This window comes from Serpula lacrymans (genome assembly GCF_000218685.1).
Source record: "Serpula lacrymans var. lacrymans S7.9 unplaced genomic scaffold SERLAscaffold_5, whole genome shotgun sequence".
NCBI lineage: Eukaryota > Fungi > Basidiomycota > Agaricomycetes > Boletales > Serpulaceae > Serpula > Serpula lacrymans.
The window spans coordinates 1870126-1889382 of record NW_006763294.1 but is presented as its reverse complement, the minus strand read 5'-3'; the positions used below and the strand labels follow the sequence as shown (position 1 = coordinate 1889382).

The 19257-nt window shown below is 42.9% G+C and overlaps 3 protein-coding genes across 3 annotated transcripts; 1 reads left to right on the top strand and 2 right to left on the bottom strand.

The window, feature by feature from the left end:
* Positions 1–4077: 4077 nt before the first annotated feature.
* Positions 4078–4773, top strand: SERLADRAFT_436463 (uncharacterized protein; the record flags this gene model as incomplete). Its single annotated transcript, XM_007316767.1, has 2 exons — positions 4078–4206; positions 4261–4773. The coding sequence occupies 2 exons, from the start codon at positions 4078–4080 to the stop codon at positions 4771–4773; spliced, it is 642 nt and encodes a 213-aa protein (XP_007316829.1).
* Positions 4774–9517: 4744 nt separating this feature from the next.
* On the bottom strand, positions 9518–9823 carry SERLADRAFT_436462 (uncharacterized protein; the record flags this gene model as incomplete). Its single annotated transcript, XM_007316766.1, has 2 exons — positions 9518–9607; positions 9659–9823. The coding sequence occupies 2 exons, from the start codon at positions 9821–9823 to the stop codon at positions 9518–9520; spliced, it is 255 nt and encodes an 84-aa protein (XP_007316828.1).
* A 5104-nt stretch (positions 9824–14927) lies between these two features.
* SERLADRAFT_414597 (uncharacterized protein) lies at positions 14928–19196 on the bottom strand (the record flags this gene model as incomplete). The annotated part of the gene is made up of 15 exons (XM_007316765.1): positions 14928–15367; positions 15439–16164; positions 16222–16314; positions 16375–16469; positions 16526–16555; positions 16608–16833; positions 16890–17034; positions 17142–17200; positions 17259–17758; positions 17815–18030; positions 18096–18632; positions 18694–18854; positions 18909–19063; positions 19120–19139; positions 19180–19196. 15 exons carry the CDS (start codon positions 19194–19196, stop codon positions 15348–15350), a joined length of 3000 nt encoding a protein of 999 aa, XP_007316827.1.
* Positions 19197–19257: the final 61 nt, after the last annotated feature.

The window sequence follows — 19257 nt, the reverse complement described above, 5'->3', positions numbered from 1 at the left end:
GATGGCACTATGTCTGAGTAATCACATATGTGTAAGGTGCTCATGCAGCCTGATCGAAGATCAATGAGATTGTCATCAACACGTTCACCATTGCTGTGACTTAACTGCATGGCTTTCATACCGCAAAAAACTTGTATTGTGTTTGCTGCCCCCTCTCCTCATGCATTCTTTGTATATAATCTCGAGTCTGACAGAAGAGCTGGCACGAACTTACTTCCTTTTGGATTTTCACCACTTGGTTTACCTAGCCTCGCAGTCCATCATCAGTCCAAAAAAATGGGTTGAGAACAAGATTGGTGGAGAATTGATAACTTTACAGATCATCCCAAGTACAAAGATAAGGATCCGATATCATTTGCAAGCAAGGATGGCAAGTGTGTTAAAGTTGCATGTAACATGTGCTGGCCCGTAATAGTGGACAAGCATAAGATACAAGACATAGAAGATGTCACACAAAACAAGAGAGTGACAGCACGTACTCAGGAAATGATTAAAAGTGACAGTAAGTAGGACTATTTGCGCTATAGCATGAGACTAACATGACTACACTAGTGTGGGCTGACAACTCCAAGAACAAACCCTGGCTTCCATCTCACATAGACACAGTTCTGCAACATCTAGTTCTTCATTGTCCAAACCAGCCACAATTTGTCCGCCAGCTTTGTCATGCACCAAAGTTGATTGGTAGCATGGACAGGTGTCAATGACAAAGTGAATATTCAAAAAGACTCACCTTTGCGCCACACAGGCACAGTGCCATGTGGAATAGTAATTAATATTGCCTTTTTCAATCTTGTGGCTGATCAGCAACACCTCTATTAGGCAATCCAGTCGCACTCACCTTTGCTTTCCATTTGTTACTTTCCGTGTTTCGACATTTTGGCAAATTTTCACATTGCCACTGGCTACACATTGCATTGCGCCCTTGCCTTCATCGTTTCCCTTACTCCCCTTCCTTTGCCTAGCCCCCTTCCTCTCCTTTTTATTCTCACCCAACAGTCGTTTCTGGATCCCCATTCTAATCCACCTCTTTGTCACCTCCAGCCTCCTCCTCCTCATCTTATTGGCACCCCCACCATTTCTGATGTCACCACTTCCTATCCGCTTCCATCGCTGATCTGTTGACTACCACGTGCCACTGCTGATATCAGCAAAGCCCCGGCGGCCGGTCCAAATAGGGCAACAGGTCCATTTTCATGATGTCAATCTGCCATCATATACTGTCAAAACATCAGTCACTCGCCTCGCTTGGTTGGAGCGTGGGTGGGTAGTTTTTGAGCTGGAGAAGGTTCATCCCCTTGTGTCGCCCATGTCCATTGCTGTCCCATTCACTTGGGTACATTTATCCTTTATCCATCGTCTTCGCTACAGCTACACCTACCACACCCTGCCTGGGACTCACTTGTTCCAAACTGGAACTACTCCTCACCCTCCCTCGTTTGACCAGGTGGTCCAACACAACCAGTCTATTGGTAAGGCCATGAAACCATCGGATTTGGACTAGGTGGTGGACTGGTGGCTCCAGTTTCTTTTTTTTCAGCAGAACATTCATTTACAGTGCGATTATTTTTGATTTTTGAATCATTTTTATGGACACATATTTTTTTTAGAATGCCTGACTGACAATAAAGGAACTGTGTTGATACTGATATTTTTTTGCTTTGCCCTTTTTTTACTGCATCTTCCCATGACATCATGATTTTCTTGCTCTCTTTCTGCTATTGGACTTTACTTTATGGCTGTACAAACCTGTAACATTACTTACACAGCATTCATTGTTCTATCTCTTTCTTTTCCTTATTTTGACGATCTTATCCTGTACTACCTATGCAGGATTTGTCAGCATACATTCCTTCCTTCATGTTTTTTCTCATTCTTTTTGCACAGCTATGCTATGCATAGCCTCCCTTTCTTTTACCATATAAACCCCTGTATTTTACCTTGTAAAAAAAACAACAAGAACTTGAATCCAGACTTCTTCTCTAATCTCAAGTTCACCACTCTTCTACTTGTGATCCAGTGTGGTCACAACACTTCCCACTGCTACCACTGTTATCTGCTGTCATCGTCACTCTCCACTTTTTAAAGTCATTTTTATCCCTTTCGATTAGAGTCCTTCTGAGCACTACAGTTTGTGCATCAGGAGCCTGCTATCACTGGGAACCTCGTCACCTCGTCATTCTCAAACCTACCTTGTGCTACAATTAGCAAGGTAGTGCTCATCTACATTCGCCACAAAGCTCCTATCTTTTATATTCCAACTACCCCTCCTCCTCAAAACCCACACCCATACATCTCTGGGTTTTACTTTGAAGGATTATCATACATACCACCCCACGAACAACCAGAGCACCCACTGTTCTAGGAGGCAAAACCCATAAACAAGTTCTGTGGAATCTGGGAGGATTGTGTGTTAGTTTGTTTTTGAGTGTGGTTTTCTAACAGCAGTTCTCATCATCAACAGTGTGCCAGACATGAATGCAAGAACCATGGTTATTCTGTAGCAGCATTATCATCTTTGAAATGAACCCGCAGCAATTATGAGCAAGCTGGTCCCTCATCATTGTTACCTCTTCCAAACCTCCTACTTTTGAGATCACACTTCAGCTCTGAATCACCTTTTCAGACCCCAAGTACATCTCCGAGTATATTAGCTTCCCCATATCTGCCAGATCTTAATCAGACTCATGCCACAATTCCATCAAAATGCAGCGGCAAAAGCTTCCCGCATCAACCATCACAAACATTGCAATGGAGTATCGAGATGCAGCAAGAGTTTGGACGATGCCTTGCCCACCTCACAGCTTCAGCTGGTCTACCATTCCAATGGGTTAAAAACCCTGAATGGATTCAGTTCTGCCAAAGGTTTCTTCTGAATGCCCAGCCTATCAGCCGCAAAGTCCTGTCTAATCGACTTATTCCCGCAGAGGCTGAACACTATTGTGAAATGGCAAAAAGAAGCCTTAGTGGACAGCTTGTGATAGGACAGTGCGATGGATGGACCGGTGTCAACTCACACCATATAATTGTTGCATTTATGGTCACATCAGCATCTCATGAGGTAAGCCACTTTTATGATTTTTTATAACTATATGACCTATTTCAAGTTGTAGGTTCATACTGTGAAGGTTTATGATGTGTCCTCTGAACGAAAAACTGCCAACAACCTATATACACTCATCAAGAAAATACAGAAAATACTCGAAATTAACTAACATATAATCCTCATTACATTTACTTCTAATGCTTCTGGGGAGACTCGCTTAAGGCAAGAAAAATCCTTTGTCAAGATAGGCCTGAAATCATAGTCCTAGATTACTACGCACACCAAATTAACCTCATTGTAGGGGACTATTTTGCTTGCAAGGAGGCACAGTTTGTATCCAATTTTTCAACAAAGGCTATTGACCTCATTACATGGATACGGAGCAAAACACTCCTTACTGCTCTCATTCACTCTACCTCAAAAAGACTCACTGGCTCTGCAAAATCTGTTATCTGCCCTGTGATTACACGATGGACAGCACACTATCTTGCATTTCAGCGTCTACTTGAACTACAACTTACTTTGCAACAAATTATGGCTGCGGACACCCAAAAAATACCTGCTGAACGGCTGGTCAGAATTGGAGACCGACAGGCTTTAGAGAAGGCCGACAGAATGGTAGAGACTATTAATAATGTGTTGTTTTGGCACACCATAGCGTGGTATGACTTTCTTCTGGTCTGAGATTTTTCTCGCACTTAGGCTTCCATAGGATTAAAAAACACCTTGAACCACTTGCACTTGCAGCAAATATCACTCAGGCAACATATTGTCAACTTGACCAAGTCCTGATTACCTTTGGATTATTATTTTCCAAATTTTCATCTATTTTGAACACTCCCAACAACCCAACTGATGTCCCACTCATGCGAGCAACACTGAAAAGCATCAAGAAATGCTGGGAGAAATCAGACCAAGACATATTCATTGCTGTAGTAATACTTAATCCTCTCTACAAGGCATCTCCATCCAGCTCCAGTGTTGAGTTCATGACAGCAGCAGAAGTCTGGGAGCTCTGTAGTTGGCTGTGAATGCGCTTTTACAAAGAAGAGGCCCCAATTCAGCTCTACTGTGAGGTTGTGAGTTATCTCAGTAACCAAGACCGGTATGGAAAGCTCCCAGATCACATTCGGCGTGAAACTGCATTAGCAGCTAGCGAAGTAAGTAAATTTACTTGTTGTAATACAATTTTGTACTCAATTACCCTTTGACAGAACAAGTCTGTTGACCCAATGAGCATCTACATTGCAATGACCAACCTAGTGAACCCACTCCCAACACCTCTTGAACGTCTTGCAAGACATCTACTCACTGTCTCAGCCAACTCAGCCTCTTGCGAGAGACTTTTCAGTGCCTTTGGGCTTATCCTCACCCGGCTTTGCTCTCGAATGAGTATCAAATTAATGACTGATCTTGCTGAGCTCCAACTTCACCTACGTGATGAACATGTCCACTTGGGGATACTCAAAAAAAAGCTGCGCAAACGCCAAATACTCTCAATGTCAACCAATGACTTCACTTTGGGCGAAGCTGAACCTGCTAGTAATCCAGGTCACCCGCCTGACAATTCAAACTCGGAGGCAGAAGCTCTACATAGTCCATCTTCTACATGCAGGAACTCAATGGACGACATAATCATAGGCTTGCATGGCTGTCTGGATGCAGATGAAGACCCAGAGGTTGTGACATTCGGACAAATACATGTATCTGTAACAACCAAGAGTTAGTTACTCTGGCACACACAAGAACACACTATAAAGATAGTGATGAGGGAGTGGTTACCCTTTAAGCTGCAGAGAGTTTGTTGGTATGTAACAGGAGGACTCACTGAGGAGTCTATCACAACACAATGGGATCCGCACCCGTGTACAGTGATTCTGGACCTTCTGGGCATGCAACCAATCAGTATGCTTTCCAAGTACACCTTGGTAGCTTAGTTGGTAAAGCACCAGACCATGAAAGCTGGAGTCCTAGGTTCAAGCCCTGGCCAATGCATGTTTTCTCATACTATAAACAAATGTCATAATTTGTCAGAGTCTCCTGGATCTATTGGGATATATATACTAATACAGAGTGTTTGTACTTATGTACTGTACAGTTGGTAAAGTTAGTGGCTTATGATGTCATGGGGCCTAGCTCGCATGACCAGCTCCACTGTGTGAGAGAGTTGTATCTAAAAATAAGAAGAAGGCAGCGCTGCGCGAGAAGGTGGATTTAGAACGAAAAAGGAAAGTGCCGTATGGCATGGAGTGTGAACTATAGTAAAAGGTTAAAGCGGAGAATGAAAATTAAAGGAAAGGTCCGAAAATAGTGTTATCATAACAGTATCAATCTCTCAGCTATTCAACTTCGAGGATACAGCTTGGATACAGGTAGAGGAGAGGTTTTTGCTACCAGGTTTAAATGAGGAACTCAAGCTATATGATTTGGTTAGTCTGGATGCTCCTGGTGAGTTAGATGAATCTTTGGACATGGACACTTTTGAGGAGTCTGTGCTGACTTCGGCACCATTATTTTTGGGATATAACTTATATATTTCATGTGATATAGATACACACTGTCTGTCTAAATATGCCCACTTTGCTCTTTCAAAACCCTTGCCTCTGAATGCTCATTATTTTGAGCTGCAACTGTCGACACTGCTGCTCAAATGTCCTGCAGGGTGAGACCAGAGTTGCTCGGGACCTTTCGGTGCCATAGGCACCTTGGGCCTTGTCATCGTTGTCTGGGGGTGCCCATGTGCCGAAGGCACTATAGTGCCAATGGCAATACCCAAGGCCCTTCCACCACTGGGGAGAGGTATGATTTGTACACAAACAGCATAACCTCAGCCACCTCAACGGCCTGACTGGAATACTTCAAATATTATAAATATATACTTTGTGATAGATTAATTAAAATTTTACGAATGTTTTGAGAAATAGCTAGGAGGGTGCATGCCTAACATATTGCTAAGTTCTTTGAAAAGTCAGCAGCTCAGCCAATACAGACCTAGTTTTTCAAGAGCCAGCAACATGTCAGCCTCAAACTGGGCATGAACCATCCCAGCTATTTCTCAAAACATTGGTAAAATTTTAGTTAATCTATCACAAAGTATATATTTATAATATTTGAAGTATTCCAGTCAGGCCGTCAAGGTGGCTGAAATTATGCTGTTTGTGTGAGAATCATACCTCTTCCGGCTTGGCTGGAACCCTTTCATGCCCGTGGTGTATGCAGTTAATATGCCTAGACAGTTGATAATAGTACATTAGTTGAGATTGGCCTTTCACAGGCTCAAAAACAAATGTATTTTTCTCCATTTTTAGGAGGAGCAAGAATATCTATATGAAATAATTTGCTATAAAATTAGGTTAGTGGTGCTTGTTTTTTGAGCCCATAGAAGGCCATTCTCAACTGATGTACTGTTATTAATATCTGTCCAGGCATAATATGGTCTGGGCAGAACAATTTTAGGGCAAGTCTGCCAATTGTCTAGGCAAAATGACAAATGGCAGGTTGGAAAACAATAACAAAAGGGAAATCACATTTTTCACTAAATTTTGTATATAGGATAATATATGAGCTATTCTACATATCAGAAACACCCCTCAAAGTAAGGGGAGCCTCAATAATCCAGGTTCCAGCTCCTGACCCTGTGCCCAACTGCTATATCATCCTAGAAGCCTAAAGGAGTCATACCCTTATCAATCTGTTTATTCAAGTCATATACATGTCCTTGCAACTGTTGCACTTGTAATGTGCAAGCCTAGTAACACTGTGTTTGGGACATATTCTGATAATGAGACTTTGTTCTGATGAATACCAAGTTTGACACTGTTGAAGCATACAATCATATTGGAGATGGTATATAGTTCCTATTTTAGGGCAGGCATTTGTGTTGAGCAAACAGAGACAGGTAATACCGTAACAGGCAATAATATGTAGGAGTATCACTGCGGGCATTGGCTTATTTAAGCCTAGCTTATATCCTGAAAATATGGGAGTTCTGGGTTCTGATTGGCTAGAAAAAGCTAAAATTGAATGTTTTCAGGATATAAGCTGGGCTTAAATAAGCCAATGCCCACAGTGTATATTAGTAGGTAGTGGTAGGTAGCTACTTGAGCAAAGAAATAAAGTCTATAGGTAAAATAGTTCATAACAGCAACACCTTGCCTCCATCCACCTCTGGGTTGGTAGGACCAGACTCCAGTGCACCAAATGTTTCTTCAAGTTTGTCTGGAATTATGCTCTTGGGGGGTGGCTGTGAGAAGTAGACACCAGGTGAAATTAGTGGTGAGATCAGTTGCAAGATTGATATTGATTTCAGGCTGCGCTCAGGTGTGTTTGTGACCATTATTTTATTGAATGGCTTTCCCAAGTTGTTTGTTGTGTTGTTGTGGATGGTAGGTGTAGCTATTTTAAAGCTTACCAAATGTCTTAAAGTTATTGATCATGAGGTTGCATTGTTTGGCACCTTGAATGCCATTAAAATCAGAAAATAGTTGTTTGACTTTGGTAGTATAAGGTACAATTGATAGAATCCAACTAGCAAAGGTTTTGATGGGATTCTCATTCTTTTTGCGCGGCTATACTGTGCATAGCCTACCTTTTTTTACTATATAAACCCCTGTATTTTACCTTGTAAAAACAAGAAATCATAATCCAGACTTCTTCTCTAATCTCAAGTTCACTACTCTCTGCTACTTGTGATCCAGTGTGGTCACAACACTTCCCACTGCTACTGCTATTGTCTGCTGTCATTGTCACTTATCACTTCCAAAGTCATTGTTATCCCTTTTGATTAGAGTCCTTCTGGGCACTATAGGCCGGCGCATCAGGAGCCTGCTATCTGTTACGATACACAATTTTCGGACCTTTAATTTTCATTCTCCTCTTTAACTTTATACTATAGTTTTCACACATTGTGCCATGCGGCACTTTCCATTTTTGTTCAAACTCCACCTTCTCGCACTACATTGCCTTTATTCTTATTTTAGCTACAAGTCTCTCACACAGTGGAGCTAGTCACACGGTCTGCGCCCTCTGACATCATCAGCCACTGCTTTATCAACTGTATAGTACAACATGTACAAACAACCTGTAGTAGTATATATACCTCAATAGATCCAGGAGACTCCTTAGCGAGTCCTCCTGTGGTATCCTCACAACTAACTTGTTGAAGCCTAAAGGGTAACCACTCCCTCATCATTATCTCTATAGCTTGTCTGAGTTGTGCGCCAGAGTAACAAACTCTTGGTCGTTACACTATCACTGGGAACCTCGTCACCTCATCACCTTGTCATTCTCAGGCCTACATTGTGCTTCAATTAGTAAAGTAGTGTTTGTCTGTGGTTGCCACAGGGCCCCTGTCTTCTGTCTTCCAACTATCCCTCCCCCTCAAAACCCACACCCATACATCACTGGGTTTTACTTTGAAGGATCACTATATACCACCTCATGAATAACCAGATCACTCCACTGTTCTGGGAGGCAAAGCCCATAAACAAGTTCTGTTGGAATCTGGGAGGATTGTGTGTTAGTTTGTTTTTGTGTGTGGTTTTCTAACAACAGTTTTCATCATCAACACCGGGTTTACACACAAAGTGCAAGAGAGTAGATAAAGCAAGTCCTATTGTAATAACCAAAGTGTGTATACTCTGGCACATAATAAAAAAAGTAAAGAAGGTAAATAAAAGAGTAATCTCCCTTTAGAGTAGGACCAAATTTATTGTAGGTAAACAACAGGAGGACTTACTGGGGAGTCTTCTTGATTTATTAGGGTTTATATTTCAACTACAGACTATTTGTACATATAGACTATACAGTTGATAAAAGGGGTGGCTGATGATATCATAAGACATCAGGTGCAGCCCTTGTGACCAGCTCCACCACACGAGAAAGTTGTAGCTGAAAATAAAAGGAAGCTGCGCTGTATGAGAAAGTAAAAGTCTAAGTGGAGTGTGAAACAAAAGAAAAATGCTATATGGCACAAGTGTCCAAAGAGAAAGAAGGTTGAAGTAGAGACTAAAAGTTTGGAAATCCAAATATTGTGTATTGTAACACATTGGTCACCTTAAAAGTGTTATAGACATTTTGCAGCTGTATAACCAACAAGTGTAGAGCTTGTTGTGATATTCCATTTGTATAAACACAAAACATGGATTTTCAGGAGTCATCCCATTGTTGTATTTTCAGCTCTACATTCATCCTCCACTTGTATTATTGCTCACACAGTTGTTTTATTGCCTTTCCAGCAAAATCATAACTTGCAGGACTATACTCAGTTGTCTTCAGCACTTTCTTCTGAATTCCTTGGTTAATCCCTACAGGTTAAACAATGTATAGGTGTTTGAACAAAAGAACTATACCCAGTTTTTTCTTAGACACAAATACCTTCTTACACTAGTCTGTGCTGGTCTATATGCTGTTCAGGCAGTGGCCTTTATAAGGTTTCACCCAGTTAATATTAACCATGGGTACCACTCTTGTTCATTTTGACAGTTCTAGCTCTTCTACATTTGGTTTGATTTTCTTAATCTGGTTAGAATCAATCCACTTATCGGCCAGTTTTCCAGACTGCTAATTATTTGGTTTTTAGTAGTTGGTATCTAACCAGACCAAGTCCCTAACTTTGTAATCAGGGGCCTTTGAGTGCCTACACTCACACTCTGCCTTGTGTTTCATCTGCTCTACAGTTTTAAATAGCACCTTGCACATTTCTTCTAAGACAGACTTCAAGTCTTTGGCCATAGTCCCTGTAGCCTCGTTTTTGCTTTTGCCAAATTCTACACCCATTTTTGGCAGGTACAACCTGATTCCCCCAGATGGTGCCTTTCTGATAGCCAACAATTGTTTGATACTGTATGGAAATCAGGCTATCTGTAGCCACCTGGCCCAATTTGTCTGCCTGTCATTGATAAATATCTGGAGATACTGTTTTAACTTTTGGTTGAGTCTCTCCATTTGTCCATCTGTTTGTGGATGGATCACCATCAATTATTTAGGTTTGATGCCCAGCATCCAGCAAATTGAGGTCCCTTATTAGAAATCACTATTTCTGGTAACCCATAGATAGACCACACAAAATCTTCAAATAAGTTTTCCATACCAGTGGCTGTAATAGTTTTGTTTGTGGGTATGAACACAACTTGTTTGAACAAGCAATTCATAGCCACCATTACTAAATCATACCTATTTGACTTGGGTAGATGCATCATGAAATCAACCAATATGTCCTACTAGGGTTCTGCTGGAATCAGAGTATAAGTTTACCAGCCAGCAGTTGATGGGAATTTTTTGTTAGATCCCTACACCTTATGCCAAACTAACGGAGGTGCAAGTCTCAAAATCAAGCAAGTAGCGTCCAAATAACAATGTTAAGAAGTAATCAACAACTGAAGAGTGTATGTACATGAGTAGCTGGTTTATATATGTATCTGTGGGCCAGCCATGAGGTGCTGACTGAGCACCATGCAGTAGCCTTGAGGCGCTGACTGATGTGCTACGTCATAGTCTGTGTTTGGTCAGGTGACTGTAAGGTCACATGATGAGATAAGATTTTGGAACTTTATAGATTAGATAATGACTCTCAATGGCTCAAATCGTGACATTTTTGCTATGACACAACAGAGACAACACTGTATGTATTGTTGTAGGTATTTGACCATGCCAGGCCATATGTAGTTTCTGAAAACCAGCTCCATTGTTTGTTGCCAACCAGGGTGTCCAGCCACTGGTGTGTCATAATATTTATCTATTGTCTTGACCTTTGCGGACTCAGGCACATAGATCTTGTCTTTGTAATGGAAGAGCCCGTCTTCCCATAAATAATGTTTATTGCCATCAAGGTGCACCTTCTTTTCTGATCAGATATCTTTCCTGAAGATTTCTAGAAAATCACAATCCTGCCCTATTCTAATATTGGCTACCCTAGATTATTCTAATAGGGTGACAATTTTGTTATTATCAACAATGCCTGTGGTGTGATCTTCTCTCCTAGATAAAACATCTGCTTTTCCCATAGAAGTGCCTAACTTAAAATTTAATTTATAATTTAATCTAGACAAAAACACAGCACAGCAGGTGTTACAAACTATGTTCCCTATGGACTCTATTTCTTTTCAGAGTAACTACCTACCACTACTCCTTCATACTTCCCACACTTGTTACCTATTACGGTCTCACCCATTATTGTTTGTTCAACACAAACACCTGCCCTAAAGTAGACAGTATATATATACACCTGTATTGTAGTTACATCTTCAATACAATTGTACACTTCAACAGTGCAACTTGGTATTCATTAGTAAATCCTCATCATCAGAATATGTCTCAAACCCGTGAACCACGGGCTTATCAGAAACCACTTTGTCACTAGAGACCCCTTGTTACCAGGCTTGTTTTTGATTCAGGTCCTAAGCTGTTATAAAATACTCCAGATTTTTGTGGTTGATCCAGATTTCAAACTGGTGCCTAGTGTTACAATAGCATTTTCGGACCTATTTTCACTTTTCTTGCATTTGGACTCTGTGCCATGTGGCATTTACTATATGGAAATATTACATAAGCTGGACACATGGTGAAGTCACATGATATAACATCATATAAAATACAATGGAACATCACAAATATTTGAATATTTATATTAAACCACACGGTACCAACTTGGTATACTATACAGTATAAACCCTGCAATAGATTAAAGACTCCTCAGCAAGTCCTCCTATTGTATACCAATAAAAAACTTGGTTCTTACCCATCTAAGTCTATCAACTCCAAATCTTCTTCATTATCGTCCTTTTGAGTTTTCAAATATGCACCAGAGTCTGCAAACTTTGGTATTGTTACACCTAGCACCTTCAAAGTAGTGCCACCAGTGCTTTTAAGCTTTAATGATGGCCAGCATCTCTTTGTCATCAATCTCATAGTTGCACTCTAAAAGTGACAAACTATAAGATAGATAGGCACCAGGCCTCCAAAGATTATCAGGGCATTTGATTGATGGAACAGTTCCTAAAGCAAAGTCAGTTTCTAACCCGAACTTATTGTCTAGCTTAAAACAAGTCTCCAGTAGAAATTGCCTAAGCTAAGGAAGGCCCTAATTTTTTTGATGCAAGTAAGTTTTGGCCATTCCAAAATAGCTTATGTAACAACCAAGGTTTTAATACTGTGGCACACAACTCAGACAAGCAAGTGTATGGGGAATAGGAGTGGATAAACTCCTTAGTGGTAGGACCAAGTTAGTTGTGGGAAAACAACAGGAGGACTTGCTGAGGAGTCTCCTTGATCTATTGTAGTATATATACTATTATAGGGTGTTTGTACATGTTGTACTATACAGTTGTTAAGGGTGGTGGCTAATGAAGTCATAGGGTGTAGCCCTTGTAACCAGCTTCACTGTGCAAGAAAGTTATATCTAAAAAGAAGAAGAAGCAGTGCAGTAAGAGAAAGTGAAAGTCTGAACACAAGGAAGGTGCCACATGGCACAAGTGCATGAGAAATGAGAAAAAAGGTTGAAAAGGGGAATGAAAGCTAAAGGTCCAAAGATTGTGTATTGTAACAGCTTGAACTTTCCAAGGATCCATTCTAATTCTGGTCAGCCACAAGTTCGAAAAGGGCAATATTAATTACTATTCCACGTGGCACTGTGCCTGTGTGGCGCAAAGGCGAGTCTTTTTGAATATTCGCTTCGTTATTGACACCTGTCCATGCTACCAATCAACTTTGGTGCATGACATCGTGGCTGGTACACACCACCCACTTTAGATATGTGTCCTCTTATTTTTCCTCTTGGGTCACAAATGACACATTTGCCTTTCTCAAAGACAGCTTTGTAGCCTGCCTTGTCCATACAGCCAATTGAAATCAGGGTGTAGGCCATATTTGGTGCATATAACACATCTTTCAGGCGTATTTGCATGTCTTTATGGGTGCCATTGGGGACACTAATCATCATATCCCCTATTCCTACAGCAGAGAAGATTGGGTAAGGTGCAATTGTGCAGTAATTGAGTAGGAGGTGTCAATGAGGGGTGAAGTAACTTGTAGCACCAGAGTCATAGATTTTGATGGGACTCTTGGGCCTTATGTTCATAGCAAGCTGGTGAGTGAGGGCGCTCCATGCACCTTTTCTTCAAAATCTGATAGGCTCGCACTATCACATTCAATGTGAACAGCAAGGTTCACTTTTTCAGGTTTCTTTCCTTTTGCATCGCCCACCTTCCCCTCCTCCTTTTTATCTCCTGGTGAGTCACCCTTTGACTTGTTCTTTGCGGAGCGCTCACGCTTCTTGTTGGGGCACTGGTGTGATCTGTGTCCCTTTTCACTGCAGTTCCAGCATTCAAGCTTGCTGGCATCTTTGTCGTCTTTGCCACCAGGCAACTTTCCCTTTCTGTAATGACCTCTTCCGCCTCAATTTCCATGTTTGGATGATCCCTGTCCTCTGGTGGCTGACATTGCAATGTCTTCAGATTTTGCTGTCAGGCGTTTTCTGAATATAATCTGGCAGTCATATTCTTGGAGAAGGTACAAGATCAGTGTCTCTGGGTCCAAAGTCTGCTTTGGCATATGGGCTACATAGGTGGTGTATGAGTGCGGCAGAGACATGATGATGCTGGAGGATTCCTGCTGTGCTGAGCTGTTCCCATAGCGCGCAAATCTTGTTTCCAAATGTGTGCGCAAGTCTCCTTTCTTGGCGCAGCATAGGTTTGACAACCTTTCTCTTAGCTCAGACTGAACTAACTCTGTTTTGTTCTTGTTTTCTTGGCATATCATGGCCCACATGTCGGCAACGATGGGTTTGTTTAGAATCCTTTGCAGCATCGAATCAGGTATGGTGTGACCCAATATGTTTCTTGCGCAGTACTCCTTTTTCAACCAGGCATCAAGTGCTTCTTGATTGGCCTTGCTGACTGCCACAGGAGGAGATGTTGTCGCTGCGGCCTGGCCAGCAGTCTGGCTAGTGGTCTGGGATACTGGTATTGACCTTTTTGTTGTGCCATGGAGGTGCTCAACGCAGTCTTGGTCAGCAAGAGCCCATTTGAGGCAAGTTTGTACATCAACCAGTTCAAGCCATCTGGCTCAAGCTTTGGCACCCCAATGGTGTCTTCTTCTGGGTATGTTGTTTCACTCACAGGGCTCATAACCTCAAAGAGATCTAATATAAACCAATTACTCAGACTTTGTGGGTGAAGCTCTGAGGTGGGCAATTGTTGCTACAAAGGTTTAAAAAGGGTAAATGAAAGTATAACTAAGGAGAAAATTTGCCCATCAAAATGCACGGGCCATCCAACTACTACACTTTCCTAGTATGGTGCCCTGCACCTTACTTTCCCTTTGTACAACACTTGTCTTCGTCAACTTGCGATTTTTAACATACTCAGTAACAGCTGGGACCACTTGTTGCCATTTTGTGAGGCAAACAAAATCCTCACCAAAGATGACTTGGGGACTTGGTTGTAGGGCTTAAAAGTTAAATCAGAATGTGTTGAAAAGTCAGTACATAGTCTACATTTTTGCAACTTATACATCACTTTTCATATAGACAGCTTTCTACAAAAATTTTGGTGTTGTTGCCATCACTGATGACAATAACAACCTTGAGCTGAAAAATTCTGAAAAAAAAAGTGTACAACAAAATTTGCTCTGCTTATTACAAAAATCATTTGCTATATATTTACTTAAAACACCTATTTTTGACATTTTTCAAATCCTACGACAGCAAAGTCCCCTAGTTATATTTGGTGGGGATTTTGTCTGCCTCAATAGAGTAACAAGTTATCCCAGCCTGTTTTCAGTGTTGAGACTGTAAAAGTTAGCTCATATGAGCTATGTTGATATGCAATAAATACAAGCAAACAAATGACTGGGTACAAACTTAGTGAAGTGTAAACCTGGATCCTACGGGTCCAGAAATGATTATCGGAGGCAGCATACATGTCAGCATGAAGATCTATATAGCACCTTTACAGGGGAAGAGATTGGACACCTGTGCACATAGCTCTGGGTCAAGCATTTGATTCGAATTCAGTCACGATCGTTCTATACTATAATAGTGTGGCTACGAGTAAATCCAAGAGCAAACGGATAGTGGGAGGGAAGACAACATTACTATGCAAGTCCCAAAACATTAGTACAAAAGAAGAATGCACAAAAGTTCAATAGAACAAGAACGTCTCGCGAAAACTACAAAATACAGACATACGCTAAAAAGCAGCATTCTTGATTCATTTTTAATTAGGAGGTGAGGGAGTGACGTTTGTTTGTGGTCATAAACACACGCAAAAAGTGGGCAAGATACTGGAATACGGGCAGAAGTGTGTTAAGATGACGGTTGATTATCTACATTCAGAAAGGAACCGGTCGTGTCAACGTCAGTTCGATACAAAAGCTTGTAATGTATCTTCACTTACTATACACGTGATTATATTGACTCGATAGATACATAGGAGACGTTTCACCCTGCTGTTGCTGCTGTTGTTCAGAAGGCGGCGGTCCAACAGCCACCTGGCCAGACTGCGAAGGCATATTTCCATAAGCCATTCCCATCTGCGGAAAAGCTGTATAGTCGCTCCAGAACTGCGGATAGCGGCTATGATTATGCCCTTGATCATACGACGCCATGCGACTATTACCATTGAGCGCATTTGGTGACCGCTCATCGATCAAACCCGTACTATACATCTGCGGAAGGACAGACGTTGAGAGAGTCCCAGGGAATGAAAGGTAGTTGGAGTTATCAGACGGCCACCGCTCGTATGAGGAGAAATAAGGAAGCGTGTGGATGGATGACGACGACGAAGTAGGTGGTGGAACAGGTACGTGAGTATGATACTCATCATTAGGCATGGGATGGCTGAATGTATTCGATCTCCAGCTAGGGTAGTCTGCGCTGCCATTGTGCAATTGACTGCGTTCGTAAGCATCTTCTCCGTCAACTGCATGTTCTGCCGCTCGCTTGTGTCTGTCAGGCTGGCTTTGGAGCCTTAATGACTCCCCCCCCTCGGTGATGACTTTAGACCCGCGTAGAAGCTCGCGTGCCCGAGCAGCGCTTGGCCACACTAGCTCCATCTCATGAAGAGCATCCATACACTTGTTCAGGCCCATCCGAGCTTGAGGATCATTGGGATAAATCGACACTACAAGCAGTGAAGTCTACTGAGCCAAGTGGAAATAACAGAAATAAAAACACATACAGCTTGTCACATGCATTATACCAGCAGTGAAAACATAAAAACAAAGGAAGACGGGTGCACGTTGCACACAATATCTCTCGCGATAGAACGAAACTGCAGCAAATCAAACGTCAATGAGCATGTCCCAATGAAATACCTCGATCATATACTCACCTATTGAAGCAATATGATTCGCGGCCCCTACACAAAGTTCATAATTTCGTTTAGACGTAGCGCGAACATCAGCGTCATCAACAGTCTCCGCTTTACTACGCAAAGTGTTAATCGTGAGTCAATTAGACTGCATATGTAGATGAGAACATACTGTCTATGTGGCAAATATACTTGTCGTATGCTGAGAAAATAATAAGTCTAAATCACAACAAGAAGATACTGCAGACGCTCACAAAGGCCGGTGGAGCAACAGGTTCGTGCACCAGTACTGCATATGGAGCGTGAGGACATGTGGCGCAGGCGAAGGAGACTTGTTCGACCCAGGCTCAAATCGGAGATGTTCTGGTAGTTCGAGGTACCATTTATCGAGTAGACCCTCAAGGTAAAGCGACTCTGCATGTCTGCTTGACGTTGGCCTGATAGCATATATAGCCTGAACTATCATACTCAATAAACCCGCTGTATTAGCGTATCAGTACCTATCATATATTTGATGAGAAGCTGACAAAACGTACAAAGCGTTGCAGAAGCATTGAAGCATGAAAGGACATGACCAGGAACAGGGCTCGCTGACCGTGCGTTGCTGGGCGATAACGGGCGGCGCGTATTTGTGTCTATCGGCGGCGATGAATGCGGGCTCCATAACTCTAGTTCTTCGGGCTATAGTCGGAACGAAAGACGATCAGCCGCTATGTCATTTAAAATTCATGCAAGACAAGAACGGAACAAAAAGATGCACAGCAATGATACATTTCTGTAGAACTTACCTCAGAATCACTTGGGAGCTGTGTATCAAAATCTTTCTCAAATATAGCTAGTGGGCGACCTGGAATGAAAGAGGGAGTTAGAAGAGATTATATGAACACCGATAAACGGTGACTGACCGATGTAGGTCGAGACGTATTTGTCAAGAATAACACATGCATACCAAATTCTCCTCCGCTCCTGTAGCTCCCACTCACTGAACAACCTCCCACCTAACCCCACACGCGCCCATCCATCCGCGCTCCTGTGCATTCCGAGATCCTGGGCCATCCTCACTGCCATACCAGTGTACACCCAAGCCTGCGCCATCGCACCGATTCCAATCTCACGATAGCCCATCAACAACAATGCTTGACACGTCGAGGGCCGTGAACTGGCGTAGGTACTGTCCAGGATCACCTTGGCGCTATTAAGATATTCGTCGCCCGCTGTCCACATGGAGGGATCTTCGGGAGGCGGGACGTGAGAACCAGAGCTAGATGAGTAGCGCGCAGCGATGGCACACATGGTGAGAAGTAGTACAGGGGAGATGCGTCGACGCTGTCGAAGAAAAGGAGATGGTGAAGTCGACGTCTGTCCATCGGAAGCCGGCGATTCGGGAGTTTCCCCCGTTCTACCTCTGTATCAAACTTGTCAAATCAAACCCTAAGAACCATGCGAGAAAGCTAAACCTACCCGTTCCTGAAAGTTTCGAAAAATGCAGCCTTGTGTAGAATGGGAAATACGGGATGGACATAAGTGAAATAAAGATCCAATAAATGTTCTTGCAAAGCTGGTTCTGGTAGCTTGGATAAAAACTCGTCATCTTCTGTCGCAGATGTGGTCTGCATGCCGGCATTGCTTCGCGCATCAGGCGGCAGAGGAGGCCACACACGTGCTTTCGGAAATCGCCTGTTATGTTACACAGATACGTTAAATTCATAGCACAGGTCCAGCAAATAAATGAGGTAACGCACCATATGCCAGCCTCATTCCTAGCCTCGGCTTTTGCATTGTAACCAAGCAGGTACAATCCACTTGCCTTGCCGTGATATCTCACCTGCTCATCTTCATTCAAACTTAGCTGCCCAACGGCATCGACAACGTCATCTTCAGATTCAGAATCTACGGAGCTGGTACTTCCTGGCTCTAACCTTTCCTTGGCCCGGCGAACAGGTGAGATGCTCGAATAGTTGGGACTGTCTGTTCGCGTTAACATTACTGAACCTAATGGGAAGCCGGTTGATGAGGCAGATGAAGCACGCTCGTGTTCGCTGCCCTCAAACTCTACCTTCGGGCGTTGTCGGCGGACTTGAGACGCTGGCCCTGTAGGATCTGGCCTGTGAAAAGGTGGCCGACTAGTGGGTGATTGACGCTCCGTGGCGTCCTGAGCGACGACAGGAAGGGCGGGCCGGGTGAGGAGTAGAGGGTTGTTGAGAGTGGCGTTATTTATGTGGTGGTTGCTGTGGTTGTTTAGCAAAGATACTACGCGATCCTGCCATTCGTTTGACGGGCTGAAAGGGATATATGCGTTAGTTAAAGTCCAGAGCAGGTATATACTGTACAGCGACATACTGCGTAGAATGGAGATCTACGTGATCGCTGTGGCCGGGTGCATCCATTGGTGACATGGAGCCCGGACGGTTCTTTGCTCCGCCAATGGGGCCTCCTTTGCGGCCCTTTGAGCCGTATGGAGAGTTGTCAACCCGGTTGATAATCTCCTTGGCTAGAGCGTCCTGGTAGGGGGAGCATTCATAATCTGTCGCAATGACTGGAGAGACGCAACTTACTTTAGACATATCGTCGAGTACGCCTCTCGCACGGTCGTCATTGCTGGCGATGAGAATACCAAGCAGAGCTTCGGTCTGGTGCAAGCGAGCTTCTATAGCGTCAATGTACCCTTTAGGGGGGCCTCGTTTGCGAGAGGGTCCAAGGAAGGTGCAAGCTGGAACAAAAACGTAGATTGAATGAGGTATATGCGCATATATGCGAGGGACTCACGAGTTCCAAGCATAATGCAGCTTTTGCAAGCTTCGCCATCCGCAGAGCGCTCACACTTACATTTTGACTTGCGACATTGATCACAGGCTGGTACATTAGTGAGGAAAGCAGGAAATGGGATATACAGATGAGAGTGCG